General features: G+C 44.5%; 2 protein-coding genes across 3 annotated transcripts in view; one reads left to right on the top strand and one right to left on the bottom strand.

Moving 5' to 3' along the window:
- Positions 1 to 13,282, top strand: part of OSTN (osteocrin) — a 13,962-nt gene extending 680 nt beyond the window's left edge. The window contains exons 2-5 of the mRNA XM_005418954.2: positions 6,186 to 6,284; positions 9,011 to 9,228; positions 12,563 to 12,659; positions 12,928 to 13,282. Of these exons, the coding sequence (XP_005419011.1) occupies positions 6,186 to 6,284; positions 9,011 to 9,228; positions 12,563 to 12,647 (402 nt within the window). The 3' untranslated portion in view covers positions 12,648 to 12,659; positions 12,928 to 13,282. The remainder of the gene's footprint in view (positions 1 to 6,185; positions 6,285 to 9,010; positions 9,229 to 12,562; positions 12,660 to 12,927) is intronic.
- A 4,018-nt stretch (positions 13,283 to 17,300) lies between these two features.
- UTS2B (urotensin 2B) lies at positions 17,301 to 26,419 on the bottom strand. 2 transcript variants are annotated; one of them, XR_004081540.1, is made up of 6 exons: positions 26,218 to 26,344; positions 23,954 to 24,055; positions 21,031 to 21,068; positions 19,596 to 19,689; positions 17,840 to 17,920; positions 17,301 to 17,691 (listed from the first exon to the last, which is right to left on the bottom strand). XR_004081540.1 is itself a non-coding variant. In XM_005418953.2 (5 exons), the coding sequence occupies exons 1-5, from the start codon at positions 26,339 to 26,341 to the stop codon at positions 17,895 to 17,897; spliced, it is 384 nt and encodes a 127-aa protein (XP_005419010.1). In that variant the 5' UTR covers positions 26,342 to 26,419; the 3' UTR covers positions 17,301 to 17,894. The 2 variants fall into 2 exon arrangements, 1 of the variants encoding a protein (XP_005419010.1); XM_005418953.2 differs by having other exon boundaries at positions 17,301 to 17,920; positions 26,218 to 26,419.
- Between the last annotated feature and the right edge of the window lie 1,149 nt (positions 26,420 to 27,568).

Raw genomic sequence — 27,568 nt, 5'->3', positions numbered from 1 at the left:
ATTCCTGCAAAAAAAGAATAACTGCAAAAGCATTCCTACACTAACAGAGTAATTATAATTATCCAGTGATCTGGCTAGTTCAGTTTTGTATCCCTGTAACTGAAGGCAGACTCTGATTCTGTAAGAGTCACTGTAATTTCTCCATTCTGAGTTCAAAACTATTTCAGTGGTTTTTTTTTTTTTCCTCCCACACTGAAGTTGTACAAGTAAATACATGCAAATAACCTTTGGTTTAGATGCCCAGAGGCTACAATAAAGTTCAGAATCCACTAATTTTTGAAGCACTGGCATGCAGTGCCCTTAGCTTTCCTTACTTGGTCTTTCAATTTGCAATGATTGTTCTCTCGTGGGGAGTGCAGAGCTGAAACCTGAGGAGCTGAGAGGACATTTTGTGCCTCTGCCAACTGCTTAACTCAAGAAACCTCTTTATTGCATATATCTGTCTCTGTTCACCTGTATTCAAAATGCAGCTCAACCTACTTCTCCTGTAAAATACTTTGAACATTATGAGGAATAACAGGCAAAACTCCCCAGCTCAAACCAAGCAAATCTATGGTGTAAATGATGAGAAGACTGCAAAATATATCTGACTGGACCAGGCGTTCTTCATTTTTTATAAATACCTGCCAATCTGATTTCAGGAGATTAGGACTTTGTTTTCACTCTTGGAATGAATGACAAGTGCCTTTCTGGGCTTCTTGAATAGCCAATTAAAACACACAGCAGTTGTAGGAGCTCTGTTATTAGACTCTGACAAAGATTGCAAGCACTTGCAGCTTTCCTTCTCACTTAACTCAGAGAGATGGGTTGCTCTCTAATTTACATTTGCCATGCATCTCCCCCAAGACTTTTCTTCTTCACATAATAATACCCTTGATCAGAATGTTTAAGTGTTTTTCGAGTAAATCAGTATCAGTGTTTGAATCTTGTTCAGAAATTCCAATGCCATTCTTCTCTCTGAAAAGCTTATCTTGAGGGATATTTTTATTATACTTTAAATGGTCTGTTTTTCTATTGATAACCAATTTTGCTAATATGCTCTTTATACCTGGTGTGAAGATCTTCTACTTATCACTTCAATGCTGTTAGGAAAAAAATGATTTTCTAATATAGAAAACCACAATCTATTTCTTGATTTTTCTTGATGGAAAGATTTCTTATTTTTGCTTCAAATTCTGAAGATGGCACTCTAACAATGAAAAGTTTTTCGCTCTTGTGGAAAAGAAAGAAGAAAGCTGAATGCCAAACTGTTCTAAATGTTAAGAAAAGTTGGCATGTTTAGTCAGTACGTATATAAACAGTGAAGGGTTGAGAGTTTGTTGGCAATGAAGAACAGTCTAATAATGTTTTGTATTCCTTTGTACATACCAGGAATACTGCAGCTTAATCAATTATCTTTTGAGGAAAGGTGCAAATAGGTTTTTCCCAATAAGAGATATTTTTTTACACTTCATAGCATCCCTCTTTTTTAATAGCCCCTGAGCTTCTAGATGGGCCTCCTCACTTCTGTTTGTCTGTTGCTTCATGGTCTCCTACTTTTATGGTATATATGTGAGTTTGGGGTTTTTAACTTTTGAAATCTGTTGCTAAAAATGGATTGATTGAAAGTGTAATAGTGAAAATGTGTAGCCAGCTTTGCAGGATGTCCAACCTGTGTCCTTCCTGCCCATTCTAAAGAAATTTGTCCTCATTTTTTTCTGTATGGCCATTTGGTTTCATGCCCTGTTTGCAAAGGAAGAGATGAGAACCATGACTGTATTTTCACAAGTGTTTGCCCACCTCTGCCAGTTAATTTGTTCCTGAATCATGCTTGTGTCTGTTCAGCCAAGGTGCCCTGGCAGGGCAGTGTTCATTTACCCCCTTCTTGGGCTCCTCACGGGAATTAGAGGGTCACCTTCCATCCTTTCTTCATGTGATGTCAGTGCTGCTCCCACAGACGTTGTGTCCTGTGTGGGCAGGGTTCAGGTGAGCTCTGCAGCAGCTAAACCATGACTGAAACCATGGCATAAAACTCTGTTTTATCTGAATAAAAGTGCTAGGAACAGCTGTGCGTTCCAGAAACTTCTGCGGCAAAGCACAGCTGTCAAACAGGCAAAGGTGACTAACATGGTGATATGAGAACATGTCAGGACTGAACACCAGAAATCATGGAACAGGGAATGCAGTTACTGAAATCAAGGCTTTAGAAATCAGTCAAAAAATCTTGACTACCTTGAGAAACCTTGAAGGAACTTCATTTTCAGGAAGTGGAGCATGCTTGGCCTTGAAATACTGTCTGACAAAAAGATTCTTTTGGGACACAAAAATGCCTAGTTATCTCAAAATAACTAATCATAAGCCTCTTGCATAAGTCTATGAATTTCAAGCTCTCTCTGGTTCCACTGGATGAAACCTGCCTGCCTCTATATATCTATATAGTCATGAAACTGAAAATAGAAGGAAAAATACATTGTAGAAGTTGTCAGTGTCTGTACCATGTATAACAAAATATATGGCATTGTTTAAAAATCTATGCCTACTCCAGAAAACACATTATTAATAACATAAAGAGCCTGACACTGGCAGCTTACATTTCATTTTATCACTAAAGCCCCAAGTTTCAATGTGTGGCTTCAGTATCTTTTAGAAAGCAATATGTGAGAAATGCTCCATATCTCTGTGGGATGACAACAGGAACACCACTCTAATCTATTTTTGAGATCTGCTTTTTTTCTGAGGGTGGGATTTGTTTTGATTTTTATCCTTTTTCCTTGACATTTACATAACTACAAGATTGCACCTGAGACACACAGGGTCCTTCAGCAGTTCTGAAATCACTAGCACTGGTGGTAGGGGCAGTATTTTTGGCTTTGTGGTGATATATATGATCAGAGGATACCTTTTACAACTTTTAAAAGTAAGGAAAATTTGTTCCAGCAGAAGCAGACTTCTTAGAGCTTCACAAAAGCCATTTTAAGTTGTTCTTTTGGTAAGATAATCATCCATCATAATTTTTTTGGCCAAGGTACATTCCTATTGGGTCTGCAATGTAAGCATAGCAAGGTCAGTGTGAGTACTCAATTTGATTAATTAATTCCATTAAGAGAGGTAGCAGCAGTTAATATTCTATTTTGTGGTGCTGGAGCAGTAACAAAATAGCTCAGTAACTGGTTTGCAGACCTGATTTCCCCAGCTGGCCAGAATGTGCACAGTCCCAGACACCTTCCTGGCTAGCGGGTGATGAAGTTCATCACTTCCCAGTGCTGTCCCAGTGTTATAGAAGGAGCACTGGAGGCCAAAGAGGCACTGCCAGGAGCTTCCCAATGCCTGTGGACAGCCAAGCCTTGGCTCTGCACCGGGTCATTCTGGTGGCATCCAGGCAAAACCTCTAGGCTTGGCCACAAGGTGCTCATTGCAAGAGCAAGGTCCTGGTTTGCAGGTGACTGGGGCATGTTCCGTGCTGGAGTCACAGCCACGAGCAGAGCACAGCACTGGAGTGAAGGATTGCAGAGCAAGGCATGATGTCTTGCCTCGGTTCTCTTGCTAACAGGCCAGTAAGAAAAATAAGTCCCTTGTGATTTATGCTTGCAGAGTAATCTCCACAGTAATGTGAAATATCGTGGTTCAAATGGGTAAGAACAATGATGGCTGTTACCGTTTTTGACAGGCAATGGGTTTGGAGCTTGGTGATGGATTGCATTCTGTCTGAGGTTTGTTCAGCCCACTTATCTTCAGGGTGTCATTTTGGGTTTTTATTTTTTTGTCTGTAAGAAAAACATCTTTTAAGTCCTTTGGTTTGATGTTGGAGACTTAACAGTTTCTGTTTGGTAAAGCATTTTGCTTTCTTGTGATATTTTCTTGGAAAATGGCTCTGCACTGGTTCTTAAGTAAAAGTTTTGTATGTTTATCCTGCTTTGATAAGGTAGAATACTGTTCTTTCTTTTATCTTTAATTTTATTTTAATTGGACCTGCAACAAAGATACCTAATTATATAAGGAATTTTAGTTTTGACACATTTCAAGGTAAAGTATCACTAAGACACATAAATATGTCTGAATTTCAGACTTGCAATTACATTTAGAGAAGGGAAAACCATATTTTATGTCAGATAACACCAGACCCTGAGATAATACAGACATGGAATTATACACCAATCCCTTGACCTAGCTCTGTGAAGTTGGTGGTGAAGAATTTTCTGGAAGGATACAATTTCAATACAATGAATTTCAAATTCAATTAAGGGTGCATCTTGAAAAGTTTGTCAGGGCTTTGCTTATTCTCCTTCAAGGACAAATACTGTCCAGCCTCTCTTAAAGCCTGTCTTGGAATGTGTCAAGGTAAAATATGGATGGGGTGAAGCAATAGCCAGTGCATGGCTGGGAAAATCCCTTTTTGGCCAGAGGGCTCTGCTTGGCCAATTGCAACAAATAAGCTCAAGGAGAAATACCAATAACTTCTTTTAATAACTAAGGTCCTTTGACATGGCTGAAGGTGGTAAAACTAAATCCCAGACTGGCAAAAAAAAGTGTGATTTTAATTGTATTTACATAATCCTCACTGCATTATTAGTTTTGCAATTGCTTTTCTAAAGCCAAACCGTTCCACTACAATAACTCTGCTTTTTTCTCCTGCCTTGGTCCCATTGCTGCATGAAAATCAGTACAACAGGGTCTTGCTGGACTCAAGTTTTGCTCCCTTTTCAGCCAGTGACACCACCTCTTTAGATGCTTATTTCTTTGGGAAGTAGAGCCAAGCTTTAAGTCCTTAAAATTTCCTCCGCTTCTAATTTCACTGGCATCGAGTTCTGACCAGTTAATCAAATGTCTTTAGTGCTGCAGGTGCCTCACTGTTTATTTTCATTAGTGTACCAGTAGCTATTTTTAGCTCTTTAGTCTTTGGCTTGAATGAATACCAGCACAGATCTTAAACCATAATAAACATATGTTTTTAACCTTGCCCTTTATTTTTACATCTCTGTATCCAAATAATCAGGATGTGGTTATCTGTGAAGGTAGTAGACTGCTACTTCAAATTTCAATGCACACCCACATACAAAAATATACATTGTAGAGGGTTCCAGCTTTAAAAACACCCAGGCAGAACTCTGTGTTTATGTCAAGCAATGGCTGTTGCTGTAGGGCTCAGAGACAGTGGCACCAGGTGGCTTAGTGCTTTGACTTTGTCCTTTAAATCCAGTGAACTGTCTGCCTCACCCCTGCAGAGAAACTAGCAGCTTTCTTCCTAACTGCCCATCCCCTGTGGACAATAATAATAATAATAATTTATGTGCGTGTATATATATATATATTCATATACTCTTTGTGTTTCTGCTCTGCCAAGTGGAGACTCAGCAAAGAATGGCAGAATCAGACTTGAATTATACTCTGGGGCAGGATCTGGAGACAGAGAACACAGCAAATTAACAGATGCCTTTTGCAAAAGGCCCCAGCCCAGCTCTTCCTGACATCATCTGAAACACTCCCACCTGGGGAATTGAAGGCACATCAGGTTTTAAGATCTGGATCCAAACAAGGACTTAAACAATGTAGGCTAAACCTGTGTCCAGAGGTAACCAAGCACCTTCCCCATCCTGAGCCTCCCCAAACTCCCTGCACTATTTAAAGGCTTGGTGGGCACCTACAGTTCTGCAACTGTGGTCAGACCACCACCAGTCTCAGCAACACATCCCTCTGCAAGCTTATTGTGAATAAATTTATTGCAGGATGCCGTTGGAGGTTGTGGCTCCCACTAAATCATGTTGGAAACTAGCAAAATTCAGCCTTGCCTTCAAAATACTGCTGGAGGGGTACATGACTTCTGTCACAGCTTTAAGCACCTCTCCAGCATGTGGGGAGATCAGGGGCAGCCAAAGTCTCCCTGCTTACAAGAGAGCATGCAGTTCATCTGGTTTTGAGGCAGGTTTGCATTCCTCTCTGCTGCTGCTGCAAGGATTGCACCTCTGTGCAGAAGGGAATCAAAAGATTGGCAGGGCTGTGTAGGAAAGAGCAGAGGAGGGAGCTGATGCTGCATGCAAGGGAGAAGAGCATTCAGCTGGCATTATCTTTATGCAGTAACTCTGACAGATAAAACTTATTAACAGCTATGGGGAGAGTCTCCCTTTGGTTTTACTTCTTTAAGACCTATGGAGCAAGACTCCTCAGGGGATGCAGCTGTGGAGTAATTTATAGATTGTTCTCCTTTGCAGATGCTGCACTTCCAGCTGGTGGTGGTGCATTTGGCCCTGGTGATTGCCCTGCTGTGGTGGAACTCCAGCTCTGTGCTCCTTGCACAGGCAGCTCCAGAGGTAGGTGAAGGTTTCTGGTGGTTGTCCCATAACTGCTCTTCCTTGGGCATTCTTAGCCACAGAGCAGGAAACTGGAGTACTCAAACACTGTTGGAACGTGTAGGATCAGAATTGACTCTGTAAGGGCCAAGGAGGAGCCTCAAGAAGAGAGAGATGCAAATTGCATGGCTCTAGGGGAGCAGACTGAATGAGGCCTCACCCAAACTCTCACAGCCTCTCCCAAACACCTGGGGATTTCCTGTGTGTTAAAACATTGTCCAGTGGATAGAGAACTTCCTGAAGAGGGGAAGGAGGTGATGGAAAGGGGGAAAGCAAACTTCTCTAACACTGGAGGGAAAGTTCAATTCTTCTTCTTGCAGACAAATAATAGCATGAGAAAGCTGAAGCTTTCAGAAGCCATAAGGAGATCCATGGGAGAAGATCATCTGCACAAAAATTACAAATTAAAGGAGATGGACTAGGCCAGGAGGGGGAGGGAGCAAAGTCACCTGCCTAAGCTTGCAAAAGAAAGCAGCAGATGAAATGGATGAATTGTCTCATGTTTCACCCAGGATGATATGTAGGGGTTGCCCCTGAAAATACTTCTACTGCATTCCCTATTTTTATGTCATCTTGACATAAGGCAGATTTGGCAGAAAAGGTATTTATGTAATGGCTTCATGCTATAAAAAAAAAAAAGAAGTCAAATATCTAAAAGTTAACTCAAAGTAGCACTTTGCCTCTAGGGTTTTTACATAGGTTTTAAGACCAACTTAAACATTGGAGGCTACTGAAGAATACTGATGGATCCCTCTGCCTTGCTCTCTGTCTTCACACAAGCATGACCTGATTCTCCAAAAGTGCTGCAGCAGCTGCTGTTCTGGTGCCACAGACACCTGTATCCTGCCTCCATCAGTGATAGATTTTTGTGAGAAGAATATAAGAAGAGAAAATCTTTGCAGACTTCTAGATCTAGAGACCTGCACAGGACCAGGGCATGTTTTAGCTGCTGATGGGCCAGAATCTGTCTTTGAACCAGTTTAAAATCTCAGTATCCACAACTTTCTTTGCCAGTGCATTCCCTTCATCTGTGTGCTGTGTTTGAAAAGTAACTCTTTATTTTAAATCCACCATCTGGTAACTTCACTGGGTGGACTGGGAAGCTCTTTCTCTTGAGGAAAAAAATTACTAGTTTTTATTCATTTCATTGCTGTTCCTAAGTTTGCAAACCCTCCACTATACCACCTACACCCACTTGTCTCTGCTTATCTGTGAAATTGTACTTTTTTCAGTGGTTTACCAGAAGGAAACTGTTTTCTACTTCTGATTATCATTTTAGCTGTCACTTTACTTCTTACAATTCCATTATATCTTTTGAAGACAAAGTAAGTGGAGTTGCAAGGTATTCAAGAGCAGGGCCTCTTTTTGCCCTTCTAGTTTCAACTGTTATTGTAGATATTTATCCCCACTAACCAGAAGGAAGGGGTCAGTCTTTTTTGAAGGCATCATTCGGTTGCAAACCTCTATGAAATTTTTATAACCCTAAAAGAGAACAGAAAGGACTGTTCTGTGTACTTGGGGCTTACAAAAAGCAGAGTCAGGGGTCAATGTGAGATCCTTTATAAAGGTTTCACACCATTGGTGTGATCATTGTGGCCATGTGCTCCTCCCCATATGAAGGTCACAGTTTTATGTACTCCATCACTGCCTGGCACCCATCAGCAGTGGGGAACATCCCCCCCACAACTGGAGAAGACAAGGATAGTGCATCATCCATGTGCTGCCCTCCTTCACACGTGTACTAAACCCACTGTGCACGAATAACCACAAGAGTGGTGTGCTTCTAAAGAGAAAAAACCTGTTTGATGCTGTAAGCTGTAATGTTTCTGTCTAATTCTGTGAAGATCAAGTGAACAAGAACGTGCATTTCATTCAGAGAGACGATGATCTGAGTTTGCTTTTGTAGACTAACTGCTGCCCTGTATTTTTCTGTCACATGCAAAGCAACTATTTCACTTTGATTTATTTCATTTCTTTCTCGATAGACCCCAGTATTCTCAGCTATTCTTATAGCAAAGTTTGGTTTTGAAATGGTGTTAAGCCTAATGTTGGAATTAAGGTTCAAACTGCTGTGTCAATTCAAGAGCATTTTCTTTCCTTTTCTCCTCCCCATGTAGTGTTACTGCATAATTTCTTTCAATGCCAGGGCTGAGCAAGTTTTTTTGGGGGGCATTTTTTGCTTAACAATTAATTAATTTGTCAGATATGGATGGAAACTTCTGTAGAAGTTTTCATTACTACTTATGAGCATTCATTTTAAAAACAAAAATCAGTTTCTTGAAAATTATCAGAATGGATATTGGAGTTGGGCAATGGTGATTGTATTTTTCAGAATGATTAAATTAGTCGTGCTATAAATGTTACTAATCACAGTGCTGAGATAAGAATAGTGGGATGGCCTGCAGAAATAGGCTTTGTGAAGTAACAAATTTTAATATTTCTTGCAATAATAATGAAAGCAAGTTCAGTTCTATAAAAAAAAATTCCACACTTTGACAGCAAAATCCTGTCGATAGAAACAGGCCACATTTCAGAGAAGGAACTTTGTTTTAAAACATTGTCCCAATTTCAGTGAGTGTCCTGGTAGTTCTGTATTTACAGGACTACTCCTATGACACTGGTTGAATTTTGTTTTTCCTGGGACTTGAGCAGCCAGCAAACTGAAATTTTCCTGCTTTCTTCTGCAGCCTCTGGAGCCTCCTGCTGCTCTGGGTGTGGGAGACCATCCCATTGCCAGTGAAGAGAAGTCAGCCACCAACCTGGCAGCCAGACTGTTCCTTCTGGATGACTTGGTGTCTCTGGAGAACGAGGTGACTGAGACCAAGAAGAAAAGAAGCTTCCCAGGATTTGGCTCCCCCATTGACAGAATTTCTTCATCCTCTGTGGATGCTAAAGGCAAACAGAGGTAAACTCTTAGATGTTCCTGCCAGTGATAAAGTTGGAGGAAGGCTGTTGCTAGGTGCTCTGGACACTGATGGGTTATCTTTAAAATGTAGTTTAAAACTACATTTCTGACCATGAGCTTTGCTAAAGCAAGAAATGTGCCTGAGGTTCACAAGCAGAGGGGCAGGGCTGGGTGCTCCTGAGACTGGGAAGGAAAGAAGGTGCGGTGGAATGGATGTTTTGAACAGAAAGATGAAGGACACATCATGAAAATGGGCAGGCAGAGAGCAGAATGAGCTTCAAGACCTCCATTAGCTTTGGATAAGTCAGGGTTTAAACAATGCAGCAATGTGTGTTTGAAGATAAACTTGTTTATAACAGGGCTGAGCAAAGAATGATGCTCGATGTGGCTGGGGAGAGACAGAGTTTGGGGCACAGCTTTGGGGGCTGTTCCCTGTGTCTGACAGAGCTTGCCTGTCTTGTTCTGCTCTTCTGGTAACTGTCTTCTCTTGGATGGAATCCCTAATGCCACAAAGTATTTAATAACAGGCTTAAAGCTTAATCTGGAAATGGAAAGTATTCATGAGAGCCAGTCAATATTACAAGTATTTTTTCAAACAAAGTTTTGCAATATTTTCTTGTTGTTTTTCCATTTATCCACCCAGTCTGCCACTAGGACTGTTTGGCTGCAGCCAAAAGTGATAAAATACAAAATTCTTAAAACCTTAAGTAGAATTATTCTGTTCTGTCTGCCTCTTCAAGATATCAAAATCATCTCACTCTTCATTTGCTTTTTAGCATGTTTTCCCTTTCCAGGCAAAGAAAAAAAAGGTAATTTTTGAAGCTGTAATTTTTTGCAAAGGTACATGATGTTCTCAATTTTTCTCTTTTTTTTTTTTGATGGAAATCTTTCATTCTATATGCAATAAAAGGGAAAAAGTAAACAAAGAGACAAACAAAAAAATCCTCAAAACAACAGCAAAAAGCAAAGTACTGACCACCCTGTCACAGCAGCTCAGCCAGCAGATCACAGCTCATTCCTGTACCAGCTGAACCAGTCACCTTTGGAGATCAGGAAATTAATTTGTGAGAGCTGATAAACAGATTGAGCCCCCTGAATCAATGCAGTGTGTGCAGTGCCTGGCGCAAAGCAGATCAAATGTTTGTCCATTCATAGCTTGTCCTGACACCCACCGATGAACGGAGAGCCCAGATCCTGGTCTGGCATCAGCACCGGTTTGTAGCGCTTTGGAAAGCACGGGGAAAAGCGTGCAGGAGGCAGGAGAGAGAGAAAGATCCACAGGCAGACTGAGAGAAAACCTGCGGGGATCCTAGACAAGGCTGTTTTAAGCAGAAAAAGCCACTTTGTCCCTGGTACGCCACGGCACGGGGACACTGCGAGCGGAGCGCGGCGCGGCTGCGGCGGAGCGGGGCGGCCGCAAGAGGGGACAATGGGCTGCGCTGGGACAGCTCCGCATCCCTGCTCTGAGCACTGCCACAGCTCCGCATCCCTGCTCTGAGCACTGCTACAGCTCCGCATCCCTGCTCTGAGCACTGCCACAGCTCCGCATCCCTGCTCTGAGCACAGCGTGGCACTGCTACAGCTCCGCATCCCTGCTCTGAGCACTGCTACAGCTCCGCATCCCTGCTCTGAGCACTGCCACAGCTCCGCATCCCTGCTCTGAGCACTGCTACAGCTCCTGCATCCCTGCTCTGAACACAGCATGGCACTCCTACAGCCCCTCATCCCTGCCCTGAGCACGGACCCCGCTCCCCATCCCTGCTCTGAGCACCGAGCAAGGCGCTGGCGCCGCTCACGGGCAGAAACACCGCCCCGCCCCACCTTCGCCGTCCCCTTCCATTCCGGGGAGTTCCCTCCCCTTTTCTCCGGGCAGGCTCGGCATGGTTCTGACAGCCCAAGGGTCCCGCCTGTGCCTCGCCACCCGCGGGAAAGCAGCTCTTCCCTCGAGGTGACAGGCTGAGCATCCTGGCTTTCCTTCCCTTCGCCGTCCCTGGGGCTCGGGGCAGCAGTGCTGGATGCCTGAGGAAGGCACAGGCCAAACAAAAGCTCCCCTTCCTTTGGGATGTTCTCTAGCTGCTCCAGCACTGATGTGGTTCTCCCCTCATAGGGGATACAACACCAATTCCCAGTCCCTGCGCTGATGTGGAAAGCAGCTGGGACAGAGCCAGCAGGGCTGTGGATGCTGGAATGGTGCATGGGGCTGGAATGGTGCATGGGGCTGGAATGGTGCATTGGATGCAGGCCCTGCCCCAGAGGTGTGAGGAAGGAGCCTGCCCAGTGAGCCCCAGGGCTGCACAGCTCTGGGTGGGCTGTGCACAGCCCCAAAGCCCCAGGGTGAGGCAGCTCAACAGTGCTGGCACCAAGTTAGCCTCGAGTGCACCACAGCATTCTCTCCTGTGTGTTACTTTGCAGTTGCCAGCTTACAGAACAAAATTTATTTTTATTTATCTTCCTCAACAAGGACCGATAAAGAATGAATCTTCCAGGGCTTCTCTTGGACTTGCATTTCACTGACAAGTATTTCTGAGGGCAAAAGTTGAGGTTGTTCTCAGCTGCAGGAATTCTTGCCATTTCCACAACTAATTAAAATAAAACTTCTGCTGGTGGAAAAAATGCTCCAAAAATGCTGAATTAAGATGGGAAAACGTATTATTTTATATAAAAAAACCTGCAAAATAATGTTGCTCTGTATAAGTTCTTTCACACATTCCTCATGCACTAATTCATCAAATTGTCAGGACATTTACCATATACAGGAAAAAAAAATCAACCCCTAAATCTTCCCATTTTCAGTCTCATCAAAGGATTGCTGCTATACAATTTTGATGAACACTACCTTGCCAAAGAACCTATAGAAAAACCTTGTTAGACCATCTCTGACTTGTCCCCTCTATTACAGCGCAAAACTTTCTATCTCCTTGCTAATCTTAGCCCCAGCTGGCCCTGGAGCTTTCAGAGACCCAGGTGATGGGTCACTGCAGTGTGTGCTACTGTGCAGGAAACAATTCCCCTTTATAAATGCAGTGTATCACCTTTCTTTTATGAATAGCAGTTAACCTGTGAAGTTAGTTTGCTGCCAAATAAAAATAGGCGTAGTGGATCAAGCTCAGCCAGTCTGTAAAACAGCTGCAACGGCAGCCTTTTGTAAAGCAAGTGCAGCATCTTATTTTTAAACCCTCACATCTTTGGCTGCTCCTGCACACTGTTGTTCTGTCTGAACAATAAGGTGTTAGTGGGATGAATGCAGGAATCAAACATGTAGTAACACCTTGATTATTCATAAATGTCTTTTCCCATTTGTTTCCCTCCCTCTCTGATCGTTTTCCTCATGCAGGAAAGTGCTGGAGCTGCCTAAGAGAAGGTTTGGAGTTCCTCTGGACCGGATTGGAGTGAGCCACCTCGGTGACACCAGGGGTTAGCAGCTCCCACAGGTAAACCAAAGCATCCCAGCTGTGGACAGCTTGGAGAACCCAGGCGTCCTCTGCTGCTGGAGGTACTCAGTCATGTCAGCAGGCTCAGGGAATGATGGCTTCTAATAACATGGAACACCCTAATTTCCCACTGAGTACCTCTCTACAAGCAAATTTTCCTAACATTTTAATCTCCTCCACTCTACCTTACAGACTGTTTGCCCAAGACTTGCATTTCTGACATTGGAAAATGTAATGTTTACTGCTTTTTTTTTTTTTTTGCCTACAGATGCTTCTATTCTGAATGAGTGATGCTGAATTGGAAACATTACGGAGTTTTGGAAGATGTCTCACAGCGTGTCTTGTCTTTGCCTAATGATACAGCACTCAAGGAATTGACCTCCTGCAAAATCTGTTTCAAGTTGCATTTTACAAATGTTGCATTTAGAAATAATAACATGTTTAGTTCATCAGGTCAGAATGCTCTCACAGTTGTGCACAGTGCCACTGGTAGGAGGGAACAGAGAAAATGTATATATTTTTATTGCATGGCATTAATCTGTTAAACTTGCAGAATTTTATTATCCCAGGCCAGACTGAGATTTTTTGGATTGAAAATAAAACTTCCAAAGATGCCAACAGCAGCCCATGAAAAGCAGAGAGTTTGTTTTGCACATTTCTTTCTGGAGGGGAGCTGATCAGTAGATGAAGGGAGGATATAGCAGTTATGGGACAAAGCTAGAATGCTTTTGATCTGCTGTTTGGGAGATGTTTCCTGCCCTCACTAGGAGTTAGTCTGAATAAGAAGAGTGACAAGACCTCAGTATTTGTCCTGCTGTTTTGAGTAGTCTCTCTCTTATCTCTGCACCATATTTAGACATGTTTTCATCCTATGGCAGATCCTGAAATGTGGTGAGACTTTTAGTTGATGAATACATTTCTCTCCTCCCTATGCATAACATAGGATAGTGTCCAAATATGAGGTCATCCCTTTTCAAGGCCATCTGCATCTTATACCTTATTTTAGCCTCTTGATGTGTGCACCGGGCATGGTCAGAATCCAGCTCTAAAAGTTCAAGTATTTCTCACTCTGGTAAAATGTAAACATGTCCTCTCCACTTCATTTCAGGGTAAAACAGGTTATCTTAAATCCTCTTTCATCCTTTTCACTTCTTTCCAGATTATAAAATACAGCTGAGAAGAGCTCTCTGCTGGCATCTCAATGCTCAGATTCCTTGCTGATGTTTTCTAAACTTCACACTCTCTCTCCTTCTTGGACTTCAGTCCATATCAGCTAAATTCCTCAGATTGTTATTCTGGAGTATAAATCATCCTTAGCATTGCAAAAGAAGATCCATTAAGAAAGGGATTATGCAGGATTAAGAAAAAAAATGTTATTCTTGCCAAACACCCTGAGTTAGGCAGGAAGCAATGCTGGAAATGCGAATTAAGTGTTAATTTCCTGATCTTGTATGAGGCACTAAGCACCTGGCCATAAGCTATCAAAAACAAAATACATATATATACTTAAAATGTTGTGAGGATTGGGAGTTTTGGACAGTTGCCCTGGTTCAGCCATGGTGAGAGATGAGGCTTCCATTCTCCCATTCAGAAGGGCAGGTAACATCTAATTCGTGTGCTCAGACACAGCAGGGGCCTTTTCCATTTTCCTCCTTGCCTACAGCCCTGCCCAGAGACAAAGACTGGCCCAGAAAATTTGCAAGAAACGTCACTTTTGTTGATATTTCTAATATAGGCTGATGCTGCTGAGAGCAGCAGCACAAACCAGTGACTCACATCCAGAGGTGTCCCTGTCTTTGCCATCTGCCAGAGCACTGCAGCTGAGTTAGGAGATATTCCCCCTTTGGTGGCTGAGCTGTCCATGCTTGTGTGTGAGCTGAAGCACTGCAGATGCTTTCCAGACCAAGCTCTCAAAGGCCAGAGAGAAAAAGAAGGCCTGTAAGTCCATATGTGATGATCTTGGGTTTTTGCTTCCTGCTTTTCTCCTGGTCATGCTGCTAATTTTCTGCCTTTAAGCCTCCAGGTGAAGGGTCTGAGAGCTGGGCTTGGTGGGTGCACGTAGACTGACCGACTCAAGAGTTTCAGCCCATGCTAGGAGCAAGCCAGCAAATGCAGTGCCAGGCAGCCAGTCCTCTGCAGTGCATTGCCAGCATCCATCCTCAGCCTGCCTTGCAGTTTAGGGAGTATTTATCTTCTTGCACTGAGCTCATCCAGACAGGCTGCAGATAATCTGCTTGCAGGGCAGCCATATGTATGGGCATGGGCAGATTATGGAAGTGGTGACCTGACCACTCAAACTGCCAGTCAAAAGAGCCATGGACAGAGTCAGTGCCTGACATATTTTTGGAGACTGAGAGCAGAGGAATCTAGTGCAAACACAGCAGCTTTGCAAAGACACTGCTGGATCATAGAAGTATTTAATAATTGGCAGGTATTAGCTGGGGCTTCCAAAAAAAAGCAGAGTTTTAAAGGCTGAAAGTTGTGTGCAGAAATGGCTTCATCTGAGGGGAAATGTGAAAGCAAAGCAGGACAGAGGGGTCTCTGGCGGTGTTGGTAGAACTGAGAGCTGGAAGCTTCAGTCCTGCTCCCACCCACTGTGTGGATTACCTGGGAGAAAGCAACAGTCCTTCTGTTCTTCTGCCTTGTCCATCACTGAGCACACTGAGACTTCCTATGGCTCAAGAAGCACTGTTTAAAATCTCTAAATTGGCAAGTGCTGTTTCAAATACGATCGTGTCTGAAAGGCCAAACACCACAATTTGGTTTTCTAGACAATGTTGGATGGCTCCAGCCCTAGTGCACATCATGGAGATCAGGAAATGTGAAATAAGGATTAATTGCAGCATCCATTGCACACTAGACTTGCCCTGTGCTGCCTGGATTTGCAAATCTATTCAGATGTCTGTGAGGATTTTCTCCTAATAAATCCACATGATCTACTGGAATGTCTCAGGGAAATCCCTTTAATTATTGCCTGTGGGTCATTAACTTTAGCAAGAGTGACTGCCCAAGCATGGGTAGGGTGTGAGCAGCCACTCTGTGGAGGAGAAGGGTTTCTGCTCTGTGTGTTCAGGAGAAAGGACAGGACCCTCATACTGCCATGCAGAGGGTAAGCCTGGGGGAACAACACCACCTCTGCTTCTAATTAGTTAATAAATTGCATTCAATACATGCTGATGTCTGCAGCACAAGCAGCTAATACAGCAGCATAGAGTGCCTGTCAGGAAATAGGGGATAGTTTGAGTACCATGAGCACTTAAATAACCACACTGATAGGATGTAGCAGAAAATCACTACTAAGCAGCATGATGCATTGCACTCCAGGGAACTCCTGTCCAGGGTCAGAGCAAGCTGTTAAATATCTGCAGACACAGTATTCATTTTTCTGACTTGCTGTTGAGCTGTCACACTGGCTCAGGAAGGCATGGCTACAGCAAGCAGGTGGCAGATGGAGCCTGCTGCTCTGGCCTTTCCTCACACTGGGATTTCCTGCAAGCTGAAATCACCTGAGCTCAACACCACCTTGGGGCACTCAGTGCAACTCTTGGAACACACCTCCCTTTCAGCTGGAGCACCAAACTTTTAAAGAAAGAGAGAGCCTATTCCTGTCCATAGGTTATAATTTTTTCCTGGATTTGGTGCCAGTGTGAGGGTATGTGAAAGTGTGTTCCCACATACCTTTTCACTCACACAAAAGTAACAAAGAACAAATGGGAAATGGGTTCTGAATCACCAGTAAAGAAATAAAAAAACAACTAATGGTAACAGGAAACTGTATTTTGCATGTCATTAGACTTCACTGATATAATCAAGCAAGCTGGCCCAATTCCCTAGATGCTGGCTTTATCCTGCAACAGGATGAATAGGTCTCCATTTAATGAAGTGCATGCAAGGTACTGCTGTGGTAAGCGTGTGCTTCTTGCCAGAGCCCAAGGCAACGAGTGTAGGATGGCAATTACAGCTTTGGGAGAGGTAGTTTTGGAAGAATATGTAATGTGCAAGCTGCAGTTAAATCACATGGCTCAACAGAGCTGGAGAGACAGTTCAATGCTAGTCAAAATCATTCCACACATTCACAGTGGCTACCAGATCCTGCTCTCATTTAGGTTGTTGGAAAACTCAAAGTTAACATTGGGATTTATTTTGAATTTACATTTTCAGGAATGAGGTCCTTTGCTTCTGCAAATAAATGTGGGTAATGTGACTTGAGATTAATATATGTAGGAATCACTAATGGATTGTGATCTTTCCTTTTGAACAGGGCCAGATATAATTCTGTGGTAGAAAAGGCCAGCTAGCACCTGCATTGACCAGCCAGATTAACCAAAAATCTCTGCTCAAAACATCTCTTTGGGGTGAGTAGGTAGAGACCATTGGGTCTGGTCCAGTCCAATGAGGACAGTATCCCATAAATAGCTATGAAAAAGACCCAGCTCTCATTCCTGATCCTGGCCAAAAGGAAGTGTCTGTTTCTCAGGCCCATTAAACCCCTAGGTGTTTAATGGGAGCCTTTCTTCCATTGTGAACTCCACACGAACCATTAAGGTAACAGGAGCCAACATCAAGGCAAATGTGCTGCACTTTGGGTCCCTGCAGGGGCTGAGAAAGCAAACACTGAGAAACACATGCTTCTGTGCAACAGAAAATCTTTATTGGAATGGTATCCAAAGGATCCAGAGCTCACTGCCTGCCCTTCCCTGTGCACACTGTGGGACACGGCGAGGAGCAGCCCTGGCTCAGCAACCCAGCCCTGAGCCCCCCACATCACACCCAGCCTGCCTTCATGTCCCAGCAGCGGCCACCCGGGCAGCACAGAGCTGCTCAGGAGGGGACAGGAAACCCAGACACCGCTGAGAGCAGCGTCTGCAGGTGTGGTAGAGCCCCAAGCCCGGGAAGCTGAGTTAATGCTCAGTGCCTCAGGGGACCTGGTGAGGAGGGGGAGAGTACAGTGACAGCAGCCTGAATGGCACACACAGGACAGCACAGAAAGTTGGGAAGCATCTTCTGAGTAGAAGATCATGGCAGGTTAAACCTGGAAGAAAGGAACAGCAGCGAGTGGCAGTGGGCTGCCAGCTCCTGCCACGGCCCCTGGTGGACTTGGCTGTGGGGCAGTCACGGAGGATGGCTTCCAGAGTAGCAGCGCGATGAGGGAACAGAACAAACTCTTAACGTGTTAATACCCAGCAAGGCAGTTTGGGGAAGGGCTCATCTTCATCCTCCAGCCCTGACAAGCCTTCAGATGCAGTATTTCCAAAAGCAGGCTGTGAAGGGATACGAAAGGAAGATGTCAGCACACAAGGGACTTTTTCCAGCTTCCCACTCTAGCCCTGGAGAAAGTCAATAACATCTCAATAACCAGCTCTGAGTTCATATAACACTTTCAGAAGGTGTTTCTTTTAGCTGCTCATAGTGTAAACGTGGGGTCTAAAAATTGTCTTCATGTTGCTTGATTTGAAAGGTTTCCTTTTCTCGTACTTCAGCAATGTCAGGAACTAGCTTTTTCTTTCCTGTCTGCTGGTCAGCAGTTTTGCTGCTTCAGAGGTGTGTGCAGGGCTTTGCACCTGTGGCTGACTGGAAGAGCAGGATACTGACTTGGACAGATTAGATCTGGTTCTTAATTTTTTAAAACCCAGTCACTACCACTCTGCTATCAGCCATCTTACAAACAACATGGATTTCTGTAGAATCTTCTAAGAAGACTAAATTAGGTAAGGATGTATATTTTGGTGATGGAAAAAGTAACTGTATCACAACCAGCATGAATCCCATGTGAGTTTCCTGTTTCACCAAGAATGAGAAAAGATTTACACCTGGTTTTTGAAAGCAGGATCTTGGAAGAAAACTCCTACTGAATCAACAGTGCTCATGCTGAGACATGAGCTCCTCCCAGACTGGAAGGACTTTAGATGAAGGCAAAGATTCCCTGCTTTCATTTCTGTCAGAATCTGATTTAAACCTGGCACCGGGAAGTAGCTTTATCTACACTAAACCTTCCAGACTGGTGGGGGCATGAATTACATTAGCCAAATTAATTACAGCCTCCAGGGGTGCTTACAAATTGCATGTTGCCTAAGGATCACCTAAGCATCTAAGCAAGCCTTGCACAAAGGGATTTTCTCTTGGCTCTCTGGCAGCTCTCAGCTTCCACGTGCACAGAGCACGTGGGCTAAGGGCAGAACCAGCTCTTTTGGTTTTAGGCCAGATCTGCCATCAGTGACTTCTGGTTCACAGCTGCTACAGCTTTGTGGAGGAATCCATTGAAAGCCAGCATGAGCCGCATTGTCCATGTGCTTGTCAGGGGCAGCTTCACAGGAGTACTCGTGCAAAATGCTCCCGAGCCACTGGATACAGACCGGACAAACAAAGCTGGGAGACCAACTGAGGGACATACCAGATCTTAGTTCCCTGCATTCTTGGTTGATTTCCACATCCTTTTTAGCTGTTTTTCAGCAGCAGACAAGCGCTCCTTTTTTCTCTGTGGGGAGGCACTGACCTTGGCAGAGGAGAATGCCTGCAGTCCACATGCCTCATTATGCCTCCCCCAGCAGTTGATTTGAGGCCAGAGCAAAGGAGGGGTGCACTGTGGGGACGTGTTCATGCAGAACTGCCCCCCTCCAGGGCAGGCACTCGTGGCTCATATAACCCCACAGTCCTCTGTGAAAAGCAGGATGTGACACTGCCTGCCTCCATGAGGTCCTGGGTGTGCAGACCTGGTGTATCTGCCTCCACAGCAGACAGGGCTGGGGGACACAATCCTCCTCAGCAGCTGCTAAACCAGCCAGCCATAAGAGAGGGCCAGGACTGCTTGAAAAGCTGCCAGCCAGCTGCTTTTCTGCATATTTGGGGCATGTTTACTGTGACTGCCTTTGTTGCCCAAAGGAAGCCCTGGAAATGAGGGTGGACAGGATGGCTGCAAGGCTCAAACTCAAAACCTACCGCGCTTTTTGGGCTGGGATGCTGAGAGACTTTCCAAGGCATAGGCCACCTCTGACCCGTCCTCAGCTGAGAGCTGATCCTTCAACTTCTCCAGCTGCTCAAACAGAAACACAGCAGTCAACAAGGGCCCCATCATGAGGAGCTCCACAGAGTGCTGGGAAATGCAGGGCAAAGGAGCTACATGTAGATTGGCTGGCAGCCTCACTGGGAAGGATAGAGTGTTCCCTGGAGCAGGACCATCCCCAGAGGATCTGCCTTTGGAGCACTCACACCTCCTCATGCCCTCCTTCATTAAGCTGCTTGTTTGGTGGCAGTGGTGTGGGCACTCCATGCTCCTTCCCCCCAGCCTAGGTGTAAGGCCCTGTGGAAGGGAGGCTGTGTAGAAGGATATTGCAGCATTAAGAGTCAGGACAGTGCTGGGACAGGACAGTGCTCTCCAGGCATCCAGACCCTGCAGCAGAGGACATTGCTTCTCCATTGCCCTGGGCTGTCCCTCCTGTCCCTCCCTCACAGTTCTTACTACCTTCCCTTGGTTATAATGTGGACAGTCTTCTGCCTTTCTTCATCTTTAGCTACTCTCTTCTTGTGGGCTGGGAACATCTACAGGCACCATCCTGACTTTTGCTCTGGCAGAGCTGTTCTCAAACAGTCTGAGCTTATGTCCCTCAGCACTGGAGTGAGAGGCTGGTGGAGGACCTGGCAGCCTCCTGTCTGGCGTGACGCACTGGGATTTTTCAGTCTGAAATTAAAGTGCCATGTGGAACTCAGCAGGACCTCCAGCACCCATGCAAACAGCTGGAACAGCTGGACCTGGCCTGAGAAGGGGAAAAAGCACTTCCACTGCTTGTAGGGCTTGGGGCACAATGGGAGCCATGCCAAGGTTGCTGCAGACCTTTCCCTGTTCCTGGGCAGTGGGTTAGGGTTAGGATGGGGGCTCTATTTGTATTTGTGTGCTCTGATAGCTCAGCAGGGCTCTGACCTTGAGTAGGGCCACTCTTACAAGGAGAGTCCATCAAGAATTCTGGCTTAGGCAGACTGACTTTCCCTCCAAGCTGTTACCTGATGCAGCCAGCTCATACAAGGCAGCATGACCTCCTCTTCCCAATCCCTTTTCTCCTATGGAGATTTCATCTGGTACTTAATTCTTTCCTGGTTTGACCTCCACTGGCCTTTCAGTGGTGACAGAGGCAGGAACTGCTCAGCTTTTATTGCACCAGTCTACAGCCCTGTTCTCTTTTTACCTTTTCTAGCTTGTGCAGCTGTTTAGCCAGGTTCTGCTTTTCCCTTTTCTTGATCCATGCTTATGTTATAGCAGCAGGTGGAAGGGTGGCAGGATGCAAAGATAGAAGGATAGGGCATAAAGACAGCTTACACAATGGTTTAACTACCCATGCAAGAACATGCATCTATGTGTCCGTGCATTTGCTCCTCTCACCTCCTCAAGTTCTTCAAATTTCTTTGCCAGCTCCCAGTCTGCAAGAGGGAAAAGAGTGACATCAGTATCTATATTGCTTCCTGAAGCTCAAATTAAAAAACATTTCTTCATCTGCCCTCTCTAGAGGTCAACAAGCAAAGACCTAGTTATCATTTAACTCCTATTAGTGATCATCAAATGAATAACAGCAGAAACAGAGAGAAAAGTGGGTTTTCTCTGCTGAATCCTATGGGACCTTATCCTAATTCTCCATTATGAGGGAGGCTTCTTCACTGCTCACCAGGCCATAGGGGAATTGGCCCAATGAGGTCACTTACTGTGTGATACCAATTCAGGTGAAACTCTTTGCCGCTTTTTAATTTTTATCCTGCTAACTGCAAATCTCTAATGCTGGCTTTTTTTTTTTTTGTCACTGGCTTTTATATGAAATCCCACTGCTTTCTTTAAGGCTTGTTTATCCTCACATCACCCATGCAGGCAGAAGTCAGAAGACACAAATTTAGCCTAGCATAACTTACTGATTTATAAGTCAGCAAAGATCCAGGCTGGCAGAGTGGAGCAACAGGAAAAGTCACATAGCAGTAAGTGCACAGATTCCAGACTTCTAAACCTTAGGGAAGCATGAGGAGCTGGGGCAAAGCCTCACAGATCAGACTTAAAGATCTCAAGGCAAGTCAGTACTGTACTGCTGTCAAAAAGCTGTACAGGTGGATGAATGAACTGCCCATGCAGAAAGAGAGGAGAGTTAGGTGCCTAAGAACAGGATTTGAAACATCCAGCTGAACTGAGAAGAGCCTGGAATAGCAACAGGGAAAGCTGCAGAGGTGGGAATTTTCAATCTCACTGCTCTTGAGGACTGAGGTACCTTATTCCAGACCCAAACTGATGTCAAAACCAGAATTTTTTAATAAGACAGATTAGTTCAGTCAAAGCTGAGTGACTGGCTACAGTAGTTCTCCTGGGAGGGGACTGCAAAGTGATCAGCTGGTTTTAAGTGCTAGTTCAGTGAAAAAATGCAGTAAAATAAGCAGAAGAGCCAAGAAAGGGCTAAAGAGTGTTTTTGCTGGGCCCCACAAGCAAACCAAAAAAGCAGCCCTGGAGCTGCCTCTTTTCTCTGTTCCTAATGTGGCAGCAGGCATTGGTCTGGATCATCAGGGGGATTTAAGACATAATTCCCCTTGATTTCAGATTTCAGATAAGACTTCAGCACACAGACACATTGCCAGACTTGGGCTTTTTTTTTTTTTTTTTTTTGAACGTTTGAAACTGAGCAGGAGGGTGCCAAGAAAGAGCTGACTGCCTTCTTGGTTCCTCCTTCAAGAAAGGAACAGTTTTGTTGAAAAATCCTGAATATTTTCTGATATTCATCCAACAGTAAAAGCAGCAGTTCCTAAGCAAATCCGTTACATCAGGATTCAATTTGAGAGATGAGATGAGGATGGGGATGGAATCAGAAGGTGTGGGCTCTGTTCCTGGCACTATCAGCAATGACCTCAGGCAGACTCCTCCTAAGTATGTCTTTTACATACCCATAAGGTAGAGACAGACAGACCCTGGCATAACTATAAGTCAAAAGTATCACTTAAGAATTATTATTATTAACATTTTTAACCTCTTTCAGAGTTTCAAGTGCCTGTTTTGGCTTGATTTTCTGCAAACTCTAAGTTTGGCCAATGGCTGCTATGAATACAAAATGAACAGCAGTTGAAATTTGGAACAGATTATCTCAGACAGGGAGAAGGAAGTTAATTCATGGATGAAGCTTTGAGAAACTGCCTGCTGTAAATCCCTTGTCTGTGCTCTGCTCAGAGATTCATTATATTCAATTGTCTGGCATAAAATGCAGCCTTTCCTCTAGGACTAATAAGTGCAATAATCCATAAACTTATCATAAAAATGTTATTTCTTGAATGCATCCCCTTTGCAAGAAGAATGCCTTTGTTAGTATAAGGGCTTGATTTATTTATGTTTATTTATTTGTCCCAAGCTTGTTTAACCACTGCCTTGCTGCATTAACAAGGGTCTGGGGAAGAGCACTGAGTGAGTTTGATAAATAGATTTTCAAAACAAGGATTTTGCTGGGCCCCCTCTCAGCAGTTTTTACAGGGAAGGGCAACTTCCTGCTCTGAGACCACCACATCCATCCCAAGCCCTCCCCTGGCTGCAGTGGCCGTGGGAATAGCTGACCTCTGTAATTCATTTGGTGCTTGTGATGCTGTGCCTTATGTCAGGAAAGCCCAAGTTTCTCTTCAGCAGGTCTGACTTTAGCCACAGATGGGTGGCTTTTAAATTTGGTGTCTGTTCACAGAGCACAGGCAGGAAGAGCCTCTCCCTGGCCCCTCTTTGGTGGCTGGGTGGGAAAAGCCAGTTGTCTCAACCTCCTCCAGCAGCAGCAGGGGCTTAGGCCCAGGCAGGAGCTCCCCCTGCCCTTGTCCCAAACTACACCTGACCGCAACGGGTCTCACTGGAAAATCTTGGTGAAATCCCCCTGTCCCAAATGGTAACAAGATGCTGCTGTCTCTCAAAAGCACACGGGGCTGTGTGGGGTGTGGGCAGAGAGGTGACTCCCAAAGCTGGTCCATGCCCCAGGCAAGGCACACAACATCTATGGGATAGTAGGGCTACAGGGATTCAGCAGAAAATTTTCTTATTTTCCCTTATGTACACACACGTTCCCAGCAAAGTCTTGAGTGTCTGAGGATCTAGGGTACATGGGTTTTGGTGGCTTTACTTTGCATTGCAAAAGCAGGTCCCAGAGCCCCATGATGGAGAGCATCTGACATTAATCACATGTAGGCATCATACTGGGTGCTGCTTCCACTTTCTGAGCAGTTGGTATTTCTTAAGAACCTGAGAAGCAGGTTCCTTGCATTCATGCAAACACAAATTCAAGAAGCAGAGGTCTCCCCTCCCCTTCACTTACCAATATTTTCTGGCCTCCGCCATGCAAATTTCTTATTAAGAAGCAGAGTCAGCAATGTGTTCTCATGATTTGTGTCTTCTCTCTCTGGAAGCACTCGGTTCTCTGCAGCACATAAAACACATCTTTCTCAATCTCATCAAATTAAGAATCAATTAATCAATTGATGCAATTAATCTCTTAATTAAATTAAGAAGGATGAGAGGTAGAAGGAAAATGTCTCCTGTCAGCACTCATCAGAGCGGAAGGAGCTTGGTGGACAACGAAGGTGTGTGAGCACAGAACAAAATGTCCAGGCAGTGAGGGCTGTGGCAGGGTGTGGGACGCAGAGCCCTCCCTGCCAGCCCTGGGCTGCTGGCCAGCTCTGCTGCAGCCTCATCAGCACGACAGGCTGCAGAGAGCTGGAGCCATCGTCTTGATTTACACAGTCCCGAGCTCTTCTGCAAGGCGGGTGGAGCGGGCGCCTCTGCAAAGCCACAACATCCTCTCTTCTCAAAAGTGCAGGAGTTCCCCTGCTCACTCCATGCACTTTCCCAGGGCTGACAGAGGTGGGAAGTCCCTCCTCACTGGGCTGAGGTGTGGGTACCACTGCTGAAAAGCCCTGCAGCCCCACAGCCCTTTCTTGAGCTCACTCAGCCTTGGGGCTGCTCTGATTGCCGGCGAAGGATTCTTCCTGAACAGAGTTCAAGTGTGGAGGAATTTAAGCAAGACCACGCAGATTTTTTCCAGGAAAAACCTCCCCAAGCTGCTGTCCTAAAGCAATTTGGAGCTCTCTAAGAGGCCCCTTTAGGGCACTTTCTTAGTGGTTTTACTTTAGTGGTTGTGGCTGTGGCCTCAAATGAATGGTTGTGAAGGTCAAGGGTTCAGTAGAAACCAACAGACAGGGGATGGGGCTGCTCAGTGCCCTGAAGGCTCTGAGACCCTCCCAGCTCTGCTCAACAGATTTCCAGAGTCATCTGAACTGAATGTTGTACTAATTTTTGAGAATGACAGAATAGGAGCCAGACTTTATAGGGAGACTGAGCATTCAAAAAAATCTTTGGTCTGAACAGCCTTATACCACACCCAGACCCTACAAAGCCCTAGAAGATGCCTACAGAATTCCATGGAAAATACTAAGAAATTATATAGAAAGGCTTTTTTTTTCTCTTCTTCTAGAATCTTTAGGACTTATCCTCAATGCAGTTTCATATGGTTATCAGCCCCTCTGAGGGGATGCATGCAATTATTCTCGGTACACATGAAACAAAACGTTGTACCATACAAGCCTGAAGGATGCTCAAGAGCATGGGGGAATCAGCTCCATTAGCTAATGTCACATAAACCTGCAGAAGCTCAGGGATGCTGGCCAAAGGGATGCTGGCCAAAGGGATGCTCCAAGTACTTGGCCAGGCTCAACCCTGCCTCATGCTGCGGCTGAAGCCGCTGGTCCCGATTGTAATCTCTGGAAATAAACCCCAGGGAACGAGCACAGCGACCTGCAGTTAGCATGGAGTGCCATAAACCTCATTCCTAAGCATGAAGGACAGTTATAATTTTAAAATAGCTACTTTAAGTTTTTTGGGGGATTTGCTACAGGGAAAAAAACCCCAATGCTATAAACACTTCAGTGAAAGCTAAACAGAAGTAGGATTTAGATAGAGTGGCCTGGGGAATGTTTTGGTTGTAATTCCAAAAATAAATAGGTGATATTAGAGGAAAAATAATTTGAAAAGCAATGTTATTGTCAAGCCTATACTTAGCGGCTCTTTCTTTTTTTCCACTGCCAAGCCTCTTTAAGAAAGAGCACTAATGATTGACATTTCACTGCAGTATAAACTCAAGCTAACATTAATTTAAATTATGGGAGAAATACATGTAAAAAGAAGTTCTGTGAAGAAAAAAAAGTTCAGCATTGCTGTACTACTGACATTTATGAGCTGTCAAATCTCGTATGGTACATACTGGAATTGCTACTCTCTGATATTCTAATTTTTTTTTAAATTTTCTTATGGGAGAGAAAGACCTAGCCTTGCCAGATTTCACCAGATTTGATATTTTCACTGATTAGCAGAAGGTGTCATACAGCCAGCTGCTGAGCAGAAGGACAGCTTTGGCTCATGATGATATGAACAAGCCTCTCGCTAGCACCCATGTTAACAGACAGTACAGCTCGAGGTTCATTTTGTTTTCTTTCCCAGAGAAGAGAGTGTTGCATTGGCCATGGCAAGCAGCAAAGCAAAAAGATAACCACTTACCTGTGTCATATAGCCTGTATTCCAGCTTACCTTGGAGTAAAAAAGGGTCTCCATGCGTTGACGGGACACACAGAGCCATGGTGAGGATGGTCAGCACTCCCAGACACAGCTGGGCAGACCACATCTTCTCCACGTTCCCAGAGCCCAAAAGCATCCTTCCTTCAGGCACAGTGGAGGACTTCAATGCAACCAGCGCCAGATGAGCTCACTTTTAAGAGGCAGTGGATGTGCCGTGATTGCAAATGGCCTTTGGAGGAGGGGAGAAAAATATCTCTTGAGATATAATTCAACCTGTCAATATGATTCACTCCGCTGGGAGTGGACAGAACAGCCCAGTAACATAAGTCAGATGGAACCTGTTCAATATATCTCATATCAGACTGATCTAATGAATTCTGATGTTCCCACAGGCGTGCACTGTTCACGCACGTTGATATACATTCCATACATACGCACATTAAAAATACTTTTTCAGGGCTGTTGCTTTAACAGAGTTCAGGCATGAGGACTCCCACGTTAGCAAGGAAGATTTGTCTAATGTACAAGCTGCCATATTTTACCAGTTTGGACAGAATCGGGTTAATGGGGTTTTGTAATTTATCATCTCACTTCCTAGTGCCTATATTAATTAATGTGAGATATAATGAGTGCTGAAGTGGTGGGAAACAGAGGGGGAAAGCTCTCTTCATTTAATTGATTGGAGAATGTTGAGTGTGTCTTGCTTGCTGTGACTTATGGCTTTGTCAACGGGAAAGGCATCACACCCTATTTTGGGATTATGTCTGAGTGGGGGAGTGCAGCTTTGGCAGTAGGTATGGAATACGTCAAGGATGGGCAAGAGTCTCCAGTTTTTTTCTTGGGAAAAAAAAGAAGTGGAAGGTCAGATGCTGGTTCTGGCTACACAGCCTTGTTTTATAATTTTAGAGCAAAGTACTGAGACAGTGCATATATTCTACATCTTCTCAGGCCATGACTACATTTTGGTTTGACTTCCATTTGTTGTCTATCCATCAGTATTGATCAGGGACCTGCTACTACTTTTCCACAACAACCTTACCAAGAAAAATACTGTAATAGTAACAGTGCTAGGCTTTGTTCTTCACTTCCTGCAGAACTGAATCATCTGTACTTGTCGTGGTTTAAGCCCAGCCAGGAGCTAAGCACCACAGAGCTGCCAGCTCACTCCCCCCGTGGTGGGATGGGGGAGAGGATCAGGGCAAGCTCTGATTTGTACATACACTCCTAGTGACTCACTGTGTGTGCTTTTTTGACACCACATCATGCCAGATTACCCAAGATAGCTTCATCTGATGGTACCTCTCAACTAAAAGACAGTATCATTTCCATGTTTGGGCTTTTGGCTTCAGGTCCTCAGCTCACC

Source organism: Geospiza fortis, unplaced genomic scaffold, assembly GCF_000277835.1.
Source record: "Geospiza fortis unplaced genomic scaffold, GeoFor_1.0 scaffold172, whole genome shotgun sequence".
Classification (NCBI taxonomy): domain Eukaryota; kingdom Metazoa; phylum Chordata; class Aves; order Passeriformes; family Thraupidae; genus Geospiza; species Geospiza fortis.
The sequence above is the reverse complement of the archived record's forward strand: the minus strand, read 5'-3'. Positions and strand labels throughout refer to the sequence as shown.